Consider the following 22,793-nt stretch of genomic DNA (forward strand, 5'->3'; position numbering starts at 1 on the left):
TGTCTTCAGCAAATGTCCATTTCAGCATCAAAGTTTTCCAGTCTGCCAGTCTGCTGAGTGATCTGTCTGTCCTTCAGCTGGTTTGTTGAGCTGTCCAATGCAAGGACGTAGGCATAAGGTTTAATCCAAATGCTGATTTCTGTACCCCCTTCCCATATTTCGTTGCAATCTTTGTTCTGAGAATCTCCTGTCTCAGTATTGTGTAAACACTGCTCCCCAATTGTCTCCTGATATACCAGTAAAGCAGCTTACAGTCAATTGCTGAGCATAGAAAAGAATTGGGCTTAACTTTGTGTCAGCCAGGGAAGAAGTTAGAAGAGGAAGTAGGGGACTGAGCCGTAAGAGAAGTCCAGGAAACATCAGGACAGAGGATCTGGAACAATAAAGCTACAAAGTGCAAGTATGAGTGGGATGTGTACTGGGAGGAAGCCAAATTAGTTTAGAGGGTTAAGATTAGAGTAATAACTGCTCAGTTCTTGTGCTATGAAGCTTATTATTAAACAAATATAAAAGAGTCTCAATTATTTGTGTGATAGCTGGGTTAAGAGAGAAATAAACATTTTATTAAAGGAGGATCTGCATCATCCTATGAGTTGTTTTCTGCATCACTTCCTTCCTTCCTTGAGTTGTGTTTTTCATGTGAAAACTTCTCTTATTCAGATCATATCTTTATTAACTTTGATGAAACCCATAGTTTTTCATCACCTATAGAAGTATAGGCAAAAATCTCTTCCCCAATGTAACACAGTCCCTGATTTCCATTCTGATGTTAAAACATCGTCAAAGTATACAGGTTGATCTAAGTCAGTATTTTTTCTTCCACCATCAAGTGTCTTTCAACTAATTTTATTCACCCTTTCTGTTTATCAAGATACCATTAAATCTTTATTAATCCATACATAAACTAGATATCTAGGCAGTTGAAATCCATGCTCATCTTCATGTCAGTGAGCTAGGCCTCACTCCAGTGAGCCAGGCCTCTTATCAAACAAGATAATAGAGATAGAAAATTAATATACAAACAGATTTAAATTTTGTGTATGTTCTCCTGCTTGTGCCATGTGAGTGCAGGTAATATGGAGGCCAGAAGAGGGTGTCAGATCTCTAGAGGCAGGCAGTTATGACCTGCCCAACATGGATGCTGGGAACTGAACTTTAGTTGTCTCTCTGAGCAGCAAGTACCCTTAATCACTGAGCCATTTCTCAAGCCCCTTCCCTTTTTTTTTTTTTTTTTCCCCAAATTTAAAGAAGGTCTTTGTTGTCACTAGTTTTAAAGCTCTATTTTATTTTGGGTATTGAAGCCTCTACTTCCCCCTTCCTCCAACCCCTTAAAGAAGTAAAGAAGGTTAGTGAGGAGAGGGGGTCCGGACCCCTTTACTTGTCCCAGCTGTTTAGGGTCAGTGAGTTCTTTAGGGGCAATACCAATCTCCGTCAACAGCAAATGCAGCAGGCAGTCTCCTCTGAGCCATTGTGTTGAGTTGAAATGTTTCTCTCCACCTGCCACACCATCCGTCTCTGGTCTCCCCAAACTGCCACACACCTCTCTCCAAGCTCTCCCATTTATCTCCCTCCTAGTCCTAAAGCACGGCACTCTCTGTGCTGCAGGAGGCAAGCCAGTACCAGCTGGCAAAGATCATGCCCCCAAGAGAAGGCAAATATCAGCTGAGGACATACTAAAGCCCAAACTAAAATCCTGCACTTGGGAGTAAAACAAAAACCTATTTATATAACATAACTGAGTTTATAAAGAAACCAAAAATTTCCATTACAGGTCTTCCTAAATTGTCTGAGTGTAATTTACAGCCCTCCTACCTCAGCCTCCTGAGACTGTGCCTCTAGGCCTAGTTCTCTTCAGTAATTTCGTGTACACTTAAACATGCTATAACCATGCGATTGAGCTGTGTTGAGGGTCAGACTCAGGGCCTCGCACGCACTAGGCACATACTCTGTCACCAAGCTTCTTGCCCAGCACTGTGATTATTTTGTTTCTGTTACATTTTGTTTGCTTGTTTTTCTTTTCTTCTTCTTCTTTTTTTTTTTTTTTTTTTAAATCTTTTGAGACAGTCTCACTATGTAGATAAGCGGGCCTCAATCCTATGGTGATCCTCCTGCAGCTACCTCCCTAACACTAGAAATACAGATGTTCACCACCACATCTGGCTTGTTCTAATTTAAGGGGGGGGATAAAAGACAGCTGTGGTGGCACAGGCCTTTAATCCCAGCACTTGGGAAACAGAGGCAGGAGAATCTTAGTGAGTTCGAGGCCAGCCTGGTCTACAAAGGAAATCCAGGACAGCCAGGGCTTGATACAGAGAAACCCTGTTTCAAAAAACAAACAAACAACAACAAAAACTGGCACTGTAGAGTTTGTTTTAATTGAACATGTCTAACTTGCCCTTCAGACAGAGCACTCTGACTTTTGGCCAGGTAACAAACTCAAGGCTGAGTACATCAAAGTCAGTGCAAGTCCCACAGTTGCGGAGACGATGGAGGCATCAGCCAAGGCTACTTCAATAGGATAGGAAGAAAGGGTAGGTCGGAGAAAAGCTTGGGTAATACAGCCAGCTTTTAACCTCAGTCAGTGCTCAGAAGGCAGAGACAGGAAGATTTCTGCGAGTTCAAGGCTAGCCTTGTCTACATAGCAAGTTCCAGGCCAGCCAGAGCTATATAGTGAAACACTGTCTCAAAACAAAGCACCAAGTTTAAAAAAAAAAAAAGAGCTGGAGTATGTAGCTTAACCAGTATAGCACTTGCCTAGTGTGTGTAATCCCCAGGGCTAGGGTGAAAAAAAGAAGAAGAGGGAAGGAAAGGAAAGAAAAAGAAGCAAGGAAAGAGTCCTCCTAAAGCATTGAGCCGAGCTTGGTGATGTTCACCTGTACTCCTTGGCACTTGGGAGAGAGAGGCAGGAGAAGCAGGCGTTCAAACATTTAGCTACGTAACAAAAGCAAGGCCACTGGGCTACATGAGATCCTGTCTTTAAAGACCGCACTGCCATTCACACCTTACAACTACCTCAATTCCTGATATCAGGCTGTTTGCAAGAACTCGCAATCTCAGGGGCTGGAGAGATGGTTATTACTTCCTGTTCCTCTAGAGGACCTGAGCTGGGTTCCTAGCACCCACGTCAGGTTGCTCACACCATCCTGTAACTCCAGTTTCACGGTATCTGACTCCCTCTGACTTCTATCAGTGCTGAACACAAATAGTGCACAAAACCCCACACAAGTATGCAGGTGTGCATGCACACATATACAGAGTAAATAGGAAAGGGAAAGCAACTGGGAGCCTCAAGATGGATCATAGAGTTCAATGTAAGACCACAAAACAAGAGACAAAAATGGCCAATCTTTATAACCTACAGCTAGTGTTCTTAGATGTGACACTAAAGTAGGGCCCACCTGATAAAATATTGACAAATGAGACTGCAGAAGAGACTGGAACCCTCCCCCATACACCCCAGCCCCAATCTAGGAAACGGCTCTGCCATTTCTCACTTTTTAAAAACATTTTTATGTATGTTCAATGGTGTTTTGCCTGCATGTGTGTCTGTGTCAGGGTGTCAGATCTTGGAGTTCCAGACAGGTGTGAGCCGCCATGTGGGTGCTGGGAATGGAATCCAGGTCCTCTGGAAGAGCAGTCAGTGCTCTTAACTGCTGAGCCATCATCTCTCCAGTCCCTGTTTCTCACTCTTTAAGGCACCAAACGCACTCCTGGATCCACACAAAAACTGTTCATAAATTCATATGCAGCTCAACGAAGACAGAAGTCTTTATTTGCTAGTGAAAAACTGGAAAGAAGCCAAATGTCTTTCTTTCACTGGCTAGACAAATCCTGTGCAGACCTGAGACTTTAAGATGTGCATTATTCAGCAAGGAGAGTAAAAAGGAACAATTTGCAACAATCTGAGCAAGGATATTAGGATATTAGGCGGAGTGAAAAATCAACCAAGCTCAAAAGGTCACATACTTCATTATGTAAAAAGTGTGAAATGACACTCTAAAGATGCTTAAACAAATGAGAGGATGTCAGAGGTTGGGGACAAGGCAGGCAAGCAGGGGGGGAGTAGGCAGTTGGCGGCTATAAATACAAGAGCACAAAGGGAAAAAAAAGATAGTAAGATTGCGATGTTTAGCAGTTCTGTGGAGTCACACAAATGCACATGTGGAAAACTGCATAGAGCTCCACGTACAAGTGCAGGTGATGCACACAAAAAATGGAGCCAAGGGGTTGTTAAAGGCAGGTTGCCTTGGACCCTTTCCTGGGGCACTTCTCTTATACCACAAAGTTGAGAACCAAATGAAGGTTTATTAAGCTCTCAGAATTGATGGACTCATCTGAATTCACACTTTCTCTAATGGGCCAGTCAGAGTAAATCAACTAGAGGTTCTCAACCTGTGGGTCTCGGCCCCTTTGGACACTCAATCAACTGGGCAAATATCGAACACATTACACATATTTCCAACTCATAACAGTAACAAATTTAGTTATGAAGTAGCAGCAAAAATAATTTTATGGTTGGAGGTCACAACATGAGGAACTGTACTAAAGGGGTACAGTATTAAGGTTGAGAACAATCGCCCTAAATGAACCTTAAGCACCGAGGTACTTCGGATGAGAGTGGAAATTTACCTGCAGAACACTAGCCAGGGTAGATGTGTCACAGCAGTCATGACACGTGCTCACATAAGGTCCTTAAAACAGGGAGAACTGGAGCTGGGCATGGTGGCACACACCTTTAACCCCAGCACTCGGGAGGCAGAGGCAGGCAGATCTCTGCGACTACGAGGCCAGCCTGGTCTACAAAGTGAGTCCAGGACAGCCAGGGCTTAATAGGTGAGAAACCCTGTCTCGAAAAACAAGCAAGGGAGAATTGGGGATTCGGCTTGGCACTCCAGAGGATGGCTCTCTTCGTCTACTTGTTTCAGTTTGGGGACAATAGTGCTGTTAACTGTCAAACAGACTTTAGATGCATTTTCACTTTACCTGGGGAGAACTGGAGAGTGGCATGGAAGGTAACTTGAAACTCTGAGATATTTTGAGCTCACAAACTGATAATTTCCTTCTATAATAAACATTTTCCAGGTGACAAGATGCCCTTCCCACAATATGCAACATATTGACCACAAAATGTAATGAGGGCAAAAATCGAAAATGTGCTTAACCAGTTTTGTCAGAAATGCATCAGAATGAAACAAAGGCAACTCCTTAGAGCCCTGTATGTGACCAGCACTTCATAGGTGAGATGGCCCCTGAGCACCCTGGGACCATTCAAAATCATTTGTTTAAAGGCAAAAGGAACCACAATATGTGTACTGTTTAAGCAGTTTTCAAACGCATATGAACATAGCTATTAAGAGATGCTTTGTCAGGCAGAGAGGTGCTCAAATCTTGGGTGGGTACTCTTGGTTGGGGCCTGTCCTGTACCTAAGGCAGGAAGATGGCGGCTGAAGATGAAAACATCTCTTTAGTAAATCTCTATGTCCCAACTTGTTATGGAAAGTGTAAAGTACACCATAGGATACAGACGCTCTAAAGATTGTTATGAAAAGTATGAAGTACATGATGGGATACAGATGCTAAAGATGACCAGACAGGAGCAAAGTGAAGATTGGTTATCCCTGCCACCAGAAGAAATCAAATAGGATCCTGTCATGTTGGCCAAAACTGGTGTCCATCATAGTAGGAAGAACATTGAACTGAGTACAGCATACAAAATATACTACAGTATGCCTCCTGAATGCTGGGACTAAAGGTGTGCCCTACCATGCCCAGCTACTGTTCTCCGTCTTAAGAACCTTACGTGGGCATGTCACTACTACTGTGACACCTCTACCCTGGCTAGTGTTCTGCTCATGCCGGGATTAAAGGCATGTGCCACCACGCCTGGCTAGAACCCAGCCTTTTAGTGGCAAAATTCTGTGCACTGAAGAATGAACTTGGGACCAAAAACTAATCTGTTAACAGTATAACCCATGTTTGAAAGCATCTTGACCAATATGGTTCAACTTTGTCATAGAAATTCACACATCTATACAGCCTAGACTCTCAACACCCACAATGACAATAGCCCGAAAGAACTGGACTGCAATGGACCTCTCCCCAAGTATATACCAGCTTGGTCTAGAGAGCAACCCTTTCTCAAAAAAACCAAAAAATAAGAGAATGTGCACATGCTACATAATTCGTTTCTTTCAACATCAGCCTACAACAAAAATCCTACAGAGGATGTGTACATGCTACATAATTCGTTTCTTTCAACATCAGCCTACCACAAAAATCCTACAGCACTGTATTCCACTATTCTATCAAATACACAGGGAAGTCATTCTGTCTACAGGAAGCATTTTTTTTTTAACGGACAATCAAATGACACATTACAATTCAGGCAAGAGCACAACTTTATTTTCACCTCTAAAAGTAAACCACAATTAACAGAGGAGACTGTGCAGTTCAACTTTTTATTTTAATAAAACCAGAATATGCACAGCACATGCAGTGCTAGCATCTAAACTAATACAATAAGCAACTACTAAAGCTACAGTGACTTGAGGGTCAATCTTTACATTCAGCAAGTTTAAATCCTTTCTTATTTTTGAAACATAACTGAAAATATTGCTTGCTGATAAAACTTGCTCAAATGCTATTGCTGAATGTACAAGTCACTGAATATGCCAATACAACAAAGATAACCACATGTTTGAGGATTGCAATGTGCCAGACATTCACTGAAAAAAAAATACAACTAAACAAAACTCACACAACAAACATCTGAGAATCTGGACACTTTGTATCAGTGTTTTGAAGTGTTTCATTAATATCTTAAGACAAGTGTATCAAAACCTTGGCATGATTTAGTTTCAAGTCGCCAATTTTGTTTTTACTATCAGAAAGTTATGGCTATACCGCCAATGCCGGGTCTGCTTAATTTGACTTAAGAGTTTATTATGACTTAACATTAAAAGCTCACACTACCCCGAAATATATAATTTCACGCATACGGTGACATTCAACATTCAAGTGCCAGTGTTTTTGTACTGTCTTTTGGTCAAGTTTCTTTAAACTTTCAAAGAATCACTTTTAGGCTTACAAAAATAAATATTTGTCAAAATGTTCAATAAATATTACATAAAACTAGCAGCAAAAAGTATCTAGAAATCTGTCGTGTGCAAAGTTTTCTTCCCAACTATCATTCCCATGGTCCCAAATAAATTTTAGAATCTAGTCCCATCCCTTTCCTAGACAAGCTGCGTTCAACAATCTCCAAGAGACAAAATAAGATTGGAAGTTTAAGGACACGCACACAAGACATATATATAAAATTCTCTGAATGTGCAATAAAAGAAGTACTTTGTAAAAAGTTATGGGCAAAATGTACAAGGGCCTAAACCTAGACTAATTGAAATAGCACCATAACAAATGACCTCAATACTGTCAAGTGCACCTACTTAATAAAAGTTTTAGAACAAGGCACAATACACTTGAAAATCTATTGCACTTTAGGAAATTTTTGCCGTCTTCCTATGCCACTGTAAAAAGATTGAGCGTTTTGATCACTACATTCTGGTCACAAAATTAGCCCAGAATTCCAAGTGGCATAGGCATTTTAGTGGTGGACAATGCTCATCTTTGGCCAGATTTAGCATAAACAGACTATAAATACAATGGAAACCTATGCAACTAAAACTGACTGAACTGCACTGTAGAGCAGAATTGACACCTTGTGCAGTTATGTACATATTTCCAACCTGTGTGATCTCAGATTTCATTTTTTTACTCTTCTGGAGCCTTTTTTGTTTTTTTACAAAGTCTATAGTAAGCCAGTTTAACATCTCAACGCAGCTTGAACAGAGTAATGTGAATCGGCATTTAAAAGAAAGCCTGCTGCATAATTCTTCCTGTTCATCCCCTCTTGACCAAAAAACATCAACACTAGCATGCGTTATTAGACCAAAAATCATCCAGAGCCCTAAGTGAGGGCTGGTCATTGCTGTGGTCAGCCATTCTACCATTTCGATTTCTTTTATGGCAGGCATTTAAAAAGTCTAAGTAGATGAATTCTCCTAAAAACCTATTTCAAGTTATCAGACCTTTAAACTTTCCCTGTAATAATATGCCCACATTTGGCTAGCTCATAGTTAACGATCTGCCTAAACATTGAAAGAGGAATTGCTGTATTTACTTGCATTAACTTTGAGAACAGTGCTTTGAATGTATGCATGTATTCATACATCACCTCATCATGACTGGAATGGCTTGTTTAAAGACTATTATCAGGTTCTAAATACCTATCCAGGATAGAGTGAGCAAATCAGAACTTTAACTTATTAATACAGTTTGCCACATTAGAAACTAATTCCATTAATATGCTTCAAGACGTTTGTTGTTTGTTTTCCCCCAATCTGCAAGTATCAAAAGCCTTAATGCAGGCTACCACTTAAGTTTTTTCCTTTTATTATTTATGGATGAATCGATGATTCCTGTTAAGTTGTATCACACCTGTGTGCCAAGGTTTGATTTTAGCCCAAGTTCAGTAAATTTATTTTGTCAAAAACAATTGGTATCTTGAGCATTACTGAGCCAACAGGACATCAAAATAAAAAGTTGTCTAAAGTTAAAGGCACAGTACATTAACAAACAAATGATCCTCAGTCACAAAATTATAAATGCAGTTTGGGATAGGGGTAGGCGGGAGGGGAGTTAATCCAAACTACAGCAATGAAGTCTTCAAACCACCTTCAGAACAGGGCTGCTGATTGTTCCTTTCATCTTTACTTGTGACCTTGAGCTCCCTTTAAAAAAAAAAATTTCAGTGGAGAATCACAGCTGGTAATGTACTGCGAGTTCTTGAAGCTACACAAGGTATAGTCTGGCTAAGTTACATGTGGTTTCCATATTAGCTTGTTTGGCAGGGTGACTGACTGCAAAGCAGGCTCAGTTACCCCACCAGTCAACCCCCTGGGAGTTATAATTTCCTCCATATCCATCACTGTTGTAAAAGCCTCCATAGCCACCTGGTGAGAGATTTAAAAAGAGAAAAGAAAAATTAAGTCAACAATCTTTTCCTTCTAAAGTGATTTGTGCTTAAGAAAATGAGGTTAAGACAAACAAATACTACCTCCACCAAATCCTCTGCTGCTGCCATGGCCGCCTCCACCACTGCGACTGCTGCTTGTGCGGCTGCTGCTGAAGCTGGAACTGCTGGCGCCGCTACTTTGTCGATAGTCTCTGGCACCAAACCCTCCACTAAATCGACTGCTGCAATAGAGTGGGAGGGGGCAGGGAAAAGTCGTGTCGGTTCACATGAAGGAAGAAGGTATTCATTCATCAACTTCTTTCTTTCTATCTTTCTCATTTATAAATTCCCAATCCAGCCACACTTTCCCCAAGTGTTTTCCAAAGGTGTAAGCATTGACAGGACAACATTAACTAAGTTATTTTAAACAAGTTTCAAAACAATACTAAGAAATCAAAGTATACCTCATGCCCCTCGCTACATATCATGTGTCTGCCTCACCTCTTAGAACGTCCACGGCTGCTGCCCTTGTAGTGGTGTTCAAAAGCCATGTTCTCTAACCAAGAGGGCACTTCTTGTTTTGCTTCAACAAGAAGATCCAGTAAATCCTTAGTAATATTTATGTTCCTTTCATTAAAGAATGAGGTGGCAAGACCTTAAAAAAAAAAAGCCACACATAAACAAAGGTCTCCAGAAAAGTAGCTTATCATCTTGCTTTTCTTCTCAAATAATTTTAAAAAATAACTATAAGCTATCTAACCAATAAATCCTGACTGCATTGTTTGAAAATAGGGATAATATTTATGATACAAAGTTCTAGGTGGGTGTGCGGGTGTGCATGCCATAAAACACCTTTATTCCAGCACTCTGGAAAGATAGGCAGATTTCTGTTGAGTTCAAGGCCAACCTGGGAAACAGTTCCTGTCTAAAGCAAAAAGCTATATATAAAGTTCTTCTCTGTGCCTATCACAAAGAACAAATAACCAAGATAACTGGTAACTAAACACTCACCAAGGTTGCCCACACGTCCTGTACGGCCTATGCGATGTACATACTCTTCAATATCACTAGGCAGGTCAAAATTAATAACATGCTTCACATTTGAAATATCCAGTCCTCTTGCTGCTACCTGAAATATAATTTTTGTTATATATGGCCCACTAAAAGTATTTGGACACAATAAACTTGAGAATAAAAGATATACATAGCAATATACATACTGCCGTCGCCACTAGAATTGGGCTTTTTCCCGAGCGGAACTGGTGAAGGGCCTCTTCCCTATCTCTCTGAGAGCGGTCTCCATGGATACTGGTACAAGCATATCCTTCATGGTATAAGAAATCCTCCAGAGAATCTGCGCCCTTTTTGGTCTCCACAAACACCAGGGTCAGGGAATCCTTGCCTGAATTTGAAAATAAGGTGTTTATGACAATTAGTAAACAGTTCTTTGTAAACATGTATATAGACAATTAAAATGGACGATGTTGAATGGGGAGGGAAATAATGGTGATACAACCGAATGCCCATTACATACACCGCCACAGAGAGCTAGAATTGCTTATTTCACCTGTTGCATTTAGGAGGTCAAGTAGGAATGATCGTTTGTCTATTTCCTCCACCCAAACCACTTTTTGTGTGATGTTCTCTGAAGTAGACCCAACTCTTCCTACGGCCAGAAAAATGTACTCATCCAAGAAATCACGGGCCAGCATCTGAAGAAAAAAGTCATTCTTTAATTTTGCAGTTTTATTACATGTATGTCCATGTGTAAGTGTGGATGTTAAAAGAGTACAATTTGAGAAAAGTTGGTTTTATTTTTTCATCATGTGGGTTCCAGAGACTGAATTCAGGTAGCAAGCAATTTTACTCGCTGAACCTTTTGCTAGCATCACCCCTCACTATTTTTGGTCAAGTGTGGTGGCACATCCCTTTAATGCTAGCACCAGGGCAATGCTAAAATATTTTGAAACAAGGAAGTCTTTAAATTAAGTGAAAACTATATAATAGTACCTGTATTTCCTTAGGGAAAGTAGCACTAAACATCATAGTATGGCGGACACCTTTTGGAGGCATAGTATCTTGTTCGACTATTCTGCGTATCTGAGGTTCAAATCCCATATCTAACATCCGGTCAGCTTCGTCTAACACCAAGTACCTGTAACGAAAAACATTTATTAAGACTAAGAAATCAAAACTTTATATATTAATTTAAATGACATAATCATCAATGTAGTTAATGCTTAACTCTGCATCTAATAGTTAAGTAGAAAAGATGAGAGCTAACTAGCTTACTTTTTAAATTAACTTTATATTTTTGTATGAATATGCACATATACCTAGCACAGAGGACAAACTGTAGGATTGTCCTTGGAACTAGTTATAAGCCTCTATTAAAACATTAGCTGACTTTTCAACACTGATAAATTTTGTGTAAACCACTTCTCAATATTTATATATTTAGTCAATGCTAATAAATACATACTTGCAGAAATCTAATCCAATCTTCCCTCTCTCCATCATGTCCACTAGACGTCCTGGAGTTGCTACTAACAAGTGGCATCCACGTTCTAAGTCTCGAATCTGTTGACCAATTTCCGCCCCGCCATAAACCACACAAGGACGAACTCTAGATCGGTATGAGAACTACAAACAAAGAAACCCCATCAAAGTTCAATGTCAAGATTTTTACATGGCCATTAGAATCAACAGGAAAGCTACGAATTTCTGAAATGCATACTTACTTTTCTGGCTTCCTCATAGATCTGCACTGCCAATTCTCTCGTTGGTGCCAGTACCAGTGATATTGGGTATTGTTTGCGACGCCCATATCTGCCATTTTCCTAAGAAATAGAAATGTATTATAATCTGCATATTATCACTTAAGTTAATCTATAAAAATTTAATTTTAGGAAGTTAATTTCCTTTTTGCAATTTATCTACTATACCATAAGACTCCATTAGACTAGTCTTAGCACCATTTGGAATGTTCTCAATAGCTTCCTACAAGCATTACAGTAACTGCACTTTAAAGAAACACTGATGAGCATACAGCTCAATGACAGAGCACTTGCTTAGCACACAAAATCCCTGGCCCTGTCCTGCTCCCAGCATTGGGGGAAATTACCTTCATGGCTCTGAGAGCCTCTCCTGGACCATCAGCATAAATCTGACTCAAGATGGGCAAGAGAAATGCTGCAGTTTTCCCAGAGCCTGTCAAGAGGAAGTATGTTACCAGCTGACCATAATAAAACCCTACTTAATACTTCTGAATCAACATCAGTAATTAGTAGTTTTACTTTATGCCCAATACATCACAGACATTTCACATACCCTCTAGCTGACTAAAACAAGAGTCAAAAAAATTAGGAAGAAGCTGCTAGTTTTAAATAAGGATTTACAGATTATAGCCGTAACAATTTACATTATCATGTATGCTTTCTTTGACATTACAAAACAATGTGAGTATTCCCAAATGTTCATGGCACATAAACCAACAAGTATCTATTATTTGCTTCTTTTATTACAGAAAAGGTGACATTTACTATAATCAAAGTGCTTACCTGTTTGGGCACAAGCCATCAGGTCTCTTTTCTCTTTGATAATAGGTATAGCATGCTTCTGCACTGGAGTTGGGCGAGTATAACGAGTAAGCTCAATGTTTCCCATAATAATTTCTCCCATTTCAACATCACTGAACTGTCAAGAAATGCAATGGCATGGCATAAGTAGAGATGCTATCTGAAGCCACTGTTTTACACTATATGTGAATGACAATAGCAAAATTTTAACGTACAATTAAGTTGGGTTTTCACATTTGACACATTTACAAATTTAAGGACTGAATTACTTAACCGTGATAACTAAACTCCCCTTCTACAAGCTACTGCATGGTTAGTTATATTCCCCTGTAATGGAGCAAGTACTTACACTTTCAATATGTGGAGGACAGTTGTTGCCTGTTGCTTCAACTGGAATGTCATCGTATTTCTCAAAATTAATCCCAGTATTGCCTCCAGAAAAGAGTTCCCTGAAAAAAAAATATTGGTAAGTTCCCATGCAATACCAGAAGACAGACTTCAGCACAAGTAGCATATTTCAAAACTTACTGTTCCAAGCGTTCACTTGGCGGGAGTGGTTTTGACCAGTCATCTTCATCTGATTTGTCACACCAGCGACTATTTCCACCTCTTTCAAACTTGCCAAAGCCACTTCTATCTCCACGGCTGCCAATGCCATCGTAGTCTCCCCGTCCACGATCATCAAACCTGAGTTATCACAAGTAATAAATCAGAATCTTACCCACCAAATCACTCTAGAAAACTACCTCAGAGAACTGGTGCCAACAGTTGTCTTGTTCTTTTTGATACATAAGGATAACAACCAGATCGTACCCATCTACAGTCGATATATCCGTTTCTAAAGCCATATGGCAAGTCTTGCCACATACATCCTACCATTAAGAATTAAAGCTTCAGGCTGGAGAGATGATGGCTCAGTGGTTAAGAGCACTGATTGCTTTTCCAGAGGACCTGGGTTCAATTCCCAGCAGCCACATGGCAGCTCACAATTGTGACTCCAGATCTGACACCCTCACACAGACAAAACACCACTAACATTCTTTTAAAAACTAAAGCTTAAAAGTTAAATTGGCATATAGCCCATGCCTTCAAAATGTTTGTCAAAATATATTTTTAGTAGAGGGGGGGAAAATTCATGTGTGACAGTTTAAATGTTAAATTTTTTAAAATATTTTTTAAAATCCTTACCTGAAAAGATATTTTTAGTTTTAGGTCTGTTTGCTAAAAATCTGGACACAGGAGACTAACCACAGCTAATAGGCACATGAGGTCAGTTCACCACACTTGTATAATCAATAATATAAGTGTTTATTTTGCCTTGAGAGTCCACAAAAAGCTCAAATTAGGCCATTCACTGCATGAAATTACTTTTAAAATAGACAATATAAAACTAGAGAAATAGAAAAACTGACTTCATTTTTTTTTTTTTAGACAGGGTTTCTCTTGTGTAGCCTTGGCTGTCCTGGAACTCTGTAGACAGGCCTCGAACTCAGAGATCCCGCCTGCCTCCCTAGTGCTAGGATTAAAGGTGTGAGCCACCTTGTGTTTTCATCTAATTTTTATGTAATAAGGTCAATCTTACAGCTAAAAAATATAGACACCCACTTTTATCCTGATAGGGCAAAGCTTCCTAAATTGCCACTTACACATGTAAATTGATTTCATTTACCTTCCCCTTGATCCACTTCCACGATCACTGAAGAAACTAGACTTCCCTCTTGAATCACCCCGGGATCCAAAACTGCTGTATGCATCCTTATCTTTACTAGAACTCCACCCTGAACTGTCTTTGTCGTAGAATCCTGAAAATAAAAAATAAAAAACCACCAAACTCTTAAGAATACTATTAACACATGATCTTAATCTTTCTGAATTTGAAGCCGTACTGCCTCTTTTATCTCCGGTATCAAAAGCCAATGTAAATATTCTAATGATGGTACCCAAAGATAACTAAGACATAACCAGTTATACTCCACTAGAAAAAATACTGTATAGATCATGTAAATTTGACAGACTAAGAACATTCTAAATGAATACAATCTCTAAGAGGTCAACAACTTTGCCTTTAACAAGATGACCATGGTCCTGTCTTCTATCATGTAACTATAATACTTTAACTTTTCCACTCCTGTTACAGGTGTGAATGAATTTACAAAGAACAGCCAAAGTTTTCCTTGGCATGCCAGATTATTTGGTTTGGTATTTTCTGTTCCAATAGCAAAAGTACAAGAACAATGCCTTGTACTTGTGAATCATACTCCACATGGTATTCACTTAGTGGTTTATTTACAAGCTTAACAATATCAATATTAAAAAACCAAGATCGCTTCTATGGTCCCATTATAAAGCCAAATATAAATATTTAACTAAGTGGGAATCCCCAGTGACAGCTATATTTAAGACAAGTAGGGCTGAACTGGCTTCTATGCTGTTTTATTAGTCAGAGACATTTACAAGTTAACTTTCCTCTGTCTTTGTCTCTGCATCACTCAGCCATGTGTTTTCACCAGCAATCAAGAATTTAATTGCTTCTCCAGATCTTCCAGTTGTAAAATGTAAGATCTTGACTCTTCATTTCTTTCTACAAAGACTTCTTGTTCATTCTACAGCAGTCACTCCCACGGCACTAGATCTTGTGCTAAGTCCATCATCATCTTGTCATGTTATGACATGGAGTTTGTATTACATGGAATAATACATATGACATCTTGTCATATATGTTAAGACAAAAAATTATTTCCATGCAGTTTGTATTACACAACACAGCAAATACCTATCTTTTCAAAGTAAAACCAAGATATAACTAATTATAAAGGATCATGAGACTAATCATATAAAAACCATGACACTGAAGACAATTTTCTAAGATGTGATATCAGTCAAGGTTTTTCAGACTTAGTAAATTTCCCAAGCTGCTTTGTTTTCCTTAGGCTAACTAATTTCTAAAATGACCAAGAATCAGATTTACCAAACTGGTATTAAGGACTCACCTTTAGTAGCTTCTCTGTTCCTTAAGTGAGGAGGAATATAGCGCCCTTCTAAAAGAACATAAAATTAATAAAAATGCCAAATACCTTCACAGTAAAGCTTTTCACCAAAATCCCTATTTAAAAAAAAAAAACACTCCTCTAGTGAGAAAGGTTTGAATTTAAGCTGGGCATATGCCTGTAATCCTAGCTAAGAAAAAGCAGGAAGGTCATCACCTCTAGTTCAAGGCCAACCTAGGCTACATATACATAGTCTCCCAAAAAAGGGGGGGGGAGCCAACTTTAAGCCCAGTAGTTGGGCTGAACATAGTGGTGCATTCCTTAAATCCCAGCAGGGGCAGGTATGAGTGCAGCTTGGTCTACATAGTAAGTACCTGGACAGCCATGGCTCTGTAGAGACTATCTCAAAACAAAGGGGGGTGGGGGCGGGGGGTGCTAGTGTTAACTAGATACTAGTGGCCTTATATATGCCATTGAAGGATTTGCTCACTGACCAACATGCCCAGCCCTTCTAACTTCTAGATGGTGAAAGTGCATTCTAACAGTGTTCATGCAAATCTTTAACATTCAAGGAAATTTGTTTTGTTTTAGTTTCTTGAGACAGGGTTTCCCTGTGTAGCCTTGGCTATCCTGGACTCACTCTGTAGACCAGGCCGGCCTCAAACTCCCAGAGATGCGCCTGCCTTTGCCTCTTGAGTGCTGAGATTACAAGATATCAAGTTCTGATAGTCAATCTGTAAGTAAGTGTTTTACTTACTGCTTGCTGTACTTCCTCCAGTCTGATTATCTGATGAGTTCAGGTCTAGGCCAGCAAACTAGAAGAAAATCAGATTGTTTTTAGTCTCAATGTTGAATGAAATAAATGCACTAGAGGAAAAACAAAAAACCATTTTCTGGTCTCATATTCAAATAGCTGCCCCACGAAACCCACACGGCTATTAAGAAAATACAGAATGTGACCAAGAAGGCACTAAAAGACCACAGAGCTCTAAAGCAAATATGAAGTAGGAGCACTATAAATATTACAGAACGTAAGTCACAAAATCAAACAAACTGGATCCATACTCAACTCCATCTTTCAAGATGTTTGTTCTGTAAACATTTCCCATAGTAAAAGCTCCTTGACAAAATACAACTTAGTTATGCCGAATCTCAAAAATCTAGCTAGGCATGGCAGTGTGTAACTGTGGTCTCAGTAGCTAGTTCCAAGAGACCCACTGCTCTCTTCCGGCCTCCAAAGAATAGTGCAACATACATACAGCTAAACACACGCATTAAATAAAAGCAAATCTTTTGGGGGAGGTTGCAAAATCTTTTACAGGGTTTCTCTGTGTAATAGCCTTGGCTGTCCTGGAACTCAGTCGACCACACTGGCCTCAGAGATCCACCTGCCTCTGCCTCACCAGTACTGGGATTAAAGGTATGGGCTTTTTTCTTTTTTTATATAAGTTAAAGTTTGAGGTCAGGTTAGCCAACAAACTTATTTTTAAAACATTAAATAGGTGCTCAGACCTCAGTTCAGTGGGTAGAGTGCTCACCCACATTGATGGATGAAGCCTAGTTCTAATCCCTAGTACCATATAAACCAAGTGTGATGAGTCACAGTTGTAGTCCCAGGATTAGAAAAGTGGAGGCAGGCAGATCAGCAGTTCAAAGCCATTCTCAGCAATATAGGTACTTCCAGGCCAGCCCGGACTACAATCAGACCTGATCTAAAAACAAAAACCACACATGTTAAATGGGTATAAGATTCATTTTAATCATTTTTGACAATGTTTCTAAGCGCTACCAACTTTGTACTTGGTAATATTTTAAATCTAAAAGCACATATAAAGACAAATTTGAAACTATTTAGTTCCTTTATTCAGAAATAAAGACAAATATAATAAATTGGAATTGCACTGCATAGAAACAATTTTAGCAATACACTCATCACCTAGCACTATTGAGTAAAACTGGAGTAACTCCTATTCTCCCATTTAGTCACAGAACTAAATAAATAGCCTCTGATATTCTTACTAACGAACTTTTTCCCCCAGAGACAGGGTTTCTCTGTAACCTTGGCTGTCCTGGACTCACTTTGTAGACCAGGCTAGCCTCGAACTCAGAGATCCACTTGCCTGTCTCCTGTGTGCTGGGATTAAAGGTGTATGCCCACACCGCCTGCCGTGGCTGTCCTTGAACTCAAAAGATCTATCTGCCTGCTGACTCCTGTAGAGCAAACTCAGGTCTGTAATCAGGTTTGGTGGCAGGCGCCTTTATCGGCGGGGGCCCTATTGTCAATAAGTAATCTACTTTGGAGTATAAGCCACAAACCAAAAAGGAACACCACCACCCCCAGCCAGGCCTGTTACATTTTTACGAAACATAAAGCTCCATAATATGTGGAATGATACTGACAAACTACAAGTGTCACTGCAGTCACTGAAAACTGAAAGCAGATATAACCTCATAGCCATTAACAAAAATGTTGCCATACTTTGAAACAGTAGCTGCACTTATTACAACGCTGACAAACCGCACTGTTGGTACTTAAATCTTAAAACTCTTGGAATTCCTAAATTTCTAGAGTTAAATCCATTACAAACTTACGAAAGGCTCTTGGAAATATAATTTTAATAGTAAAATTAAAATATCATCTAGATGTAAAATGTTAAAGCTGGGAAAAACCGGTGCCTTTACACCAGGCAATGGTTTTTTCTTTTCTTTTTTTACTCTAGGCACCATTAAACTTACAATGTGTTAACATGCTAGATTTATTGTTGTGGGTCATTGACCCGGAAACCAGGAGGCAACAGATCGCACATCTGCATCTCTGCCTCTAAATCTAGAAATGGTATCTGGACTCCAGCCTGATCCATCTCCCAATTTTACTTCAACGGCGGCAACAAGTTATCTGTTGCCATATTCTGGGCATCTTGCCTTTAGATGTTCCCAGATTGGGCCATCCACCGCAAGGCGCGCGGTCCTCCCTGCGCCCAGGAAAAAGCCGGCGTGTCCAGCTCGGGGCGCCGCGGATGTTTCCTGGAACCTAAGGCTGAGCAAGGGCCGCGCCGTGTGGCTGGCGTCACCGCCAAGCCCGGCGCAAGTGCGCACGCAGCGGCCCCGGCCGCCCTCCCCCTCCTTCCCCCGCCCAATCCGCCCAGAAATTTCTGCGTCACAAAACTTTCCACTCGGGAACCGCGTCCTCCCTTGCCGCGACGCACCGGGCCCGCGGTAGCGAAGAAACCCGGCTAGCAAGCAGGCGAGCCTACGGGAGGGCAGGCCAGGGTGGGGGTGGCGGGGGAGACGCACCGCACCAGGCAGAGCCACACAAAGGAGGCCGCCGCCATTAGCCCGCGCAGAGGCCAGTTCCCCACCCCCGGCGGCACCCCCTCCCACATTCCAGCGCCGCGGGGCCACTCGGCTAGCCCGTGCGCCGCCGCCGACTCCCGGGGGTTAAAAAACCCCAGCCAAGGGAGCCACGAGGCCGAAAGTCCCCACAAACCGTAGCCAAACCTTCCACCCCCGAGCCGCGCGCCGCCACGCCATGCAATCCCCTCCCCCCGCGCCTCCCTCCGTCCCTCCCTCCGGGTCACTAATCAACTAGGGTGCGCGCGCAGGCGACCGAAAGAGCGCGCCCCCTCCCCCTCTGCTCGCCCGCGCGCACACGCACACTCACGCGCGCGCACATGCACTCTCCTCTCTTCTCCCTCTCTCCCTCCCTAACTCTCTCTCTCTCGCACACGCACACACACGCACACACACAAAAGCCGCCATTGTGCTCGGGCCGGGGACAATGCCGCGAACCGAGCCGAGCTGGAGGAACAACCAGTGGTAGCACTCCAAGTAATCAGTCCCTTCAGAGCCCCTAGATACAGACACCCGCCAGCCCGAGACCTCAGGGAGATGGGAAGGGGGGAAAAAAGCAGAACTTAGAGCTGCGCCACAAGGTAGGCTAGGTCAGGAGAGAAATTATTGCAGTGACTGGTACAGCTCACCTGCTGGTCCAGCCCGAGCGCATTTTCCACTGCCACATGACTCATCCCTGAAGAATACCGAAAACTCGGGAGTCTTCCGCTGCAGAGCAAGTGCTGGCTTTACCGCAAGGGCTCTCTCACGGGAGAACTGCGGCTTTGAAGCGCACCGCGCGGCCACGGAGCTTATATACAAACTTGGAGGGCTGCTACGTCAGCACGTAAGACGTAGGCCCTCCTCTTTCAGGCGATTGTCCACTGCCGTTAGGATGTCTGCCTGGTTACGGTGTGTTCTTTCTACTCTCGTGAGATTTCCTAGTCAATCCAGTTACCCGCTTCGTTGTCCGTACTTAAGAGAATCCCTCAGTCACTGCCTCTCTGCTTCTTTTGGGTTTGGTCTCCCCTGTTCTCTGCTCATACCCTAGTCTTAGTGTTTTCCCAAGATCTTGCTAGCAACTCCGCCTGTCCTCTGGCACCGAAATGCAGCCCTAAGATTTAAAGTAGAATTAATTGCTGCTGCTTCCCCTATGCACCCAGGTTTCATTTTTTCTGGCACTCTTCCTTTCCTCTCAATCCCTGAGCTTGGAGATGATATAGTGGGCTTTGTCTGGCCAGATGAGCCATCCTCCACTATTGCATAGCAGTCAAATTCGGACCGGGGGGGGGGCGGTCACGTGACCGTGGGTGTCCAGCGCGGTGGCCATTTTGAGAAGAAGGGAAACTGGCTTGAATAGTGCTGGGAATGGGAAGGAGGAACTGAGACGACTGCGCGGGGGGGAGCACGGGGGAAGGAGGAGGAGGAATGGAGCGGGGAAGAGGAAAGAGGGACTGGTAAAGGAGAAAGGTGGAAGGCTGCTTGGTGACTCGAGTTCCCCTGAACAAGAAGTGTAGAGATGTGCTGATCGCTGAAGACTTCGGAGCGCTGTTGCCTAGGTAGCGGGCACGCCACCCCCACACCCCCACTCTGAAGGAACAATGAGACTGTCTCACGCGAATGTAGTTCCGGCAACGTGGGATCCTCCCAGAACCCTGAGCCTCCGCTGGTGTGTGAGTCATTGCTGGATCTGTGTCCTTCCGCGTGGCACTCCTGGCGCCTGACTGGTGGCTGCAGGCACAGCAAGGGACCCCGAATGTTTCTAACAACTTTCTTTGGAAACCCGGGAGGTGAGGGTGTGTGACTGGGCACAACCGATGCCTGCTGGAGAAGCTGGGACGGGGTTACCTGACCGTGGTGACTCTCCTTGGACCACTACATTGGACAGGAAATAGAAAAAGGGGTCTGTCCTCAGGGGGGCGGCTTCTGGTGGTTCCCCCCTCCTAGGCGGATCAACCCCAAGTCTCAGCTTCAAAAACACAGACCCTTAAACAATAAAACCAAAAGAATATGAGCACTCAGCTTTCAGGCAATGTCAATACACACAGGTTACCTAAAAGCTTGCACCTTTTCTGCACCTCAGCTTAACAAACGAAAAGCAGGACTCTCCCCCACCGTCCCCTCCAAGGGGCCTTCTGCTGCCAGGATTCAAATAACTAGTTCTCATAAAAAAATTTTACAACTCTTCTACTTTTCCGGTGTTTTAAGTTGAAGCCGAACTTCTAAAGAGATACGGAAACAATAAAGCAATCCCCAGGCAAGTTGCTTCTTAGCTTTTGTTCTCAATTTTTTTCACCTAGAAAAGAGTCCACTAGACTACAAAAACCCTGTTATTGTTTTCTTAACACTCATTTATGTAATAATAGAGGGAAGTTTCTTTTGTTCTTGTTGGTTGCATTGGCAATATTTTATACTAACAACAAATATTTTGTTTTGTTTCTTGGTAACCAATGGGTTTATTGGGTTTACTTAGAGGAGTTGTAACTTTGTAAACACCCTTTAAAAACACAATAAAGTAACAAGTCAGAAACAATACAACAAAATTTGTTACAGTTTCAAAAGGCAGGACCCTATATTAAGTATTTTTAACACTCCCTGTAAACATGCTGAAATAATAAATAATACAACTAAATTTTTTTCAGTTTCAAAAAGCGCGACCTAACTGTAATATCCAAACGAAATGAATGCAATAAAACAATGCAAGTAAAGCCGGTTGTGGTGGTGCACGCCTTTAATCCCAGCACTAGTGGATCGCTGAGTTCGAGGCCAGCCTGGAGGGGGAGGGGGCAAGAGAGAGGGGGGAAGGGGAGTTGAGAGAGAGAGGGAGAGGAGTGTGTCCTGTCCCAGACAGCCTTAGCAACAAGAGTGAGAGAAAGAAAGCTAACTTCTAGTATTCAGAGAAACCCTGGCTTGGGGGGAGGGGAGCAATAATGTAATTAAAAGTTACATAGGAAGGCCCTAGTCACTGAGCCACGGCCGAGGACTCAGCTGTCTCCCCATAGAGCCCCCTAGCTTCTGGAGACTCCATCCTGTTTTGTGTGCCGTGGGCCCCCCACCCCGCCCGCCTGCCCGCCCACCTTCCGCAGGCCTTTTCCACCGAGGAGGCTATCCAGAACCTCCACTCTTTCGACCCCTTTGCTGATGCAAGTAAGGATGATGATCTTTCTGCCTGCTTCTGGCAGGCACCGGGTATTATATCCATAAAAGAATCCAACAGAGAAACGACAGGAAGACCCTTACTACTGTCCAAGGGATCGCTGATGATGATTACAGTCAAAAGAAACTAGTGAAGGCGGTTAAGGGGAACTTTGCCTGCAATGGTGCTATAATTGAGCACCCAGAATACGGAGAAGCAATTCAGCTACAGGGGGACCAGCGCCAGAACACAGGCCAGTTGCTGATAGAGATTGAGCTGGCTAAGGACAACCAGCTGAAGGCTCGTGGATTTTAAGTGCATGTGGCTCTGAAGCTTAAGCTCATTGCATTGCCTTGCAATGAGTAGAATTTCCCTTCTGTCACAAATTTTAAAACCTCACAGCTTGTATAATGTAACCATTTGGGGTCCGCTTTTAACTTGGACTTGTGTACCTCCTTCATGCAATAAACTGAAAAGAGCCACAAAACAAACACACACACACACACACACACACAAATTACATACTAAGAGGCAGAGAGAGCCAGGCACGGTGGCGCACACCTGTAGTCCCAATCAAATCTCTGAGTCCGAGGCCAGTCTGGTCTACAAAGCGAGTCCAGGACAGCCAAGGCTACACAGAGAAACCTTAACTGGGTGGGGGTGGGGACGGAGGGGCAGAGAGCTGGAGCAAGGGCTAAGGGCAGATCTTTCATTCACAGCCTTTGGAGTTCCAGCTCCACTATATCTGA

General features: G+C 42.2%; 1 protein-coding gene and 1 pseudogene across 2 annotated transcripts; one reads left to right on the top strand and one right to left on the bottom strand.

The window, feature by feature from the left end:
- Positions 1–6,380: 6,380 nt before the first annotated feature.
- Ddx3x (DEAD-box helicase 3 X-linked) lies at positions 6,381–19,719 on the bottom strand. Of its 2 annotated transcripts, none has more exons than XM_051142422.1 (17): positions 19,559–19,719; positions 16,336–16,393; positions 15,582–15,626; positions 14,261–14,393; positions 13,120–13,278; positions 12,941–13,040; positions 12,574–12,709; positions 12,138–12,223; positions 11,755–11,853; positions 11,496–11,656; positions 11,024–11,168; positions 10,581–10,725; positions 10,234–10,415; positions 10,025–10,142; positions 9,515–9,668; positions 9,116–9,255; positions 6,381–9,011 (listed from the first exon to the last, which is right to left on the bottom strand). In XM_051142422.1, the coding sequence occupies exons 1-17, from the start codon at positions 19,601–19,603 to the stop codon at positions 8,932–8,934; spliced, it is 1,986 nt and encodes a 661-aa protein (XP_050998379.1). In that variant the 5' UTR covers positions 19,604–19,719; the 3' UTR covers positions 6,381–8,931. The 2 variants fall into 2 exon arrangements, with proteins under 2 accessions (XP_050998379.1, XP_050998378.1); XM_051142421.1 differs by having other exon boundaries at positions 15,582–15,629.
- A 1,886-nt stretch (positions 19,720–21,605) lies between these two features.
- On the top strand, positions 21,606–22,572 carry LOC127184716 (eukaryotic translation initiation factor 1-like; annotated as a pseudogene).
- Positions 22,573–22,793: the final 221 nt, after the last annotated feature.

Source organism: Acomys russatus, chromosome X (assembly GCF_903995435.1).
Source record: "Acomys russatus chromosome X, mAcoRus1.1, whole genome shotgun sequence".
Taxonomy (NCBI): Eukaryota; Metazoa; Chordata; class Mammalia; order Rodentia; family Muridae; genus Acomys; species Acomys russatus.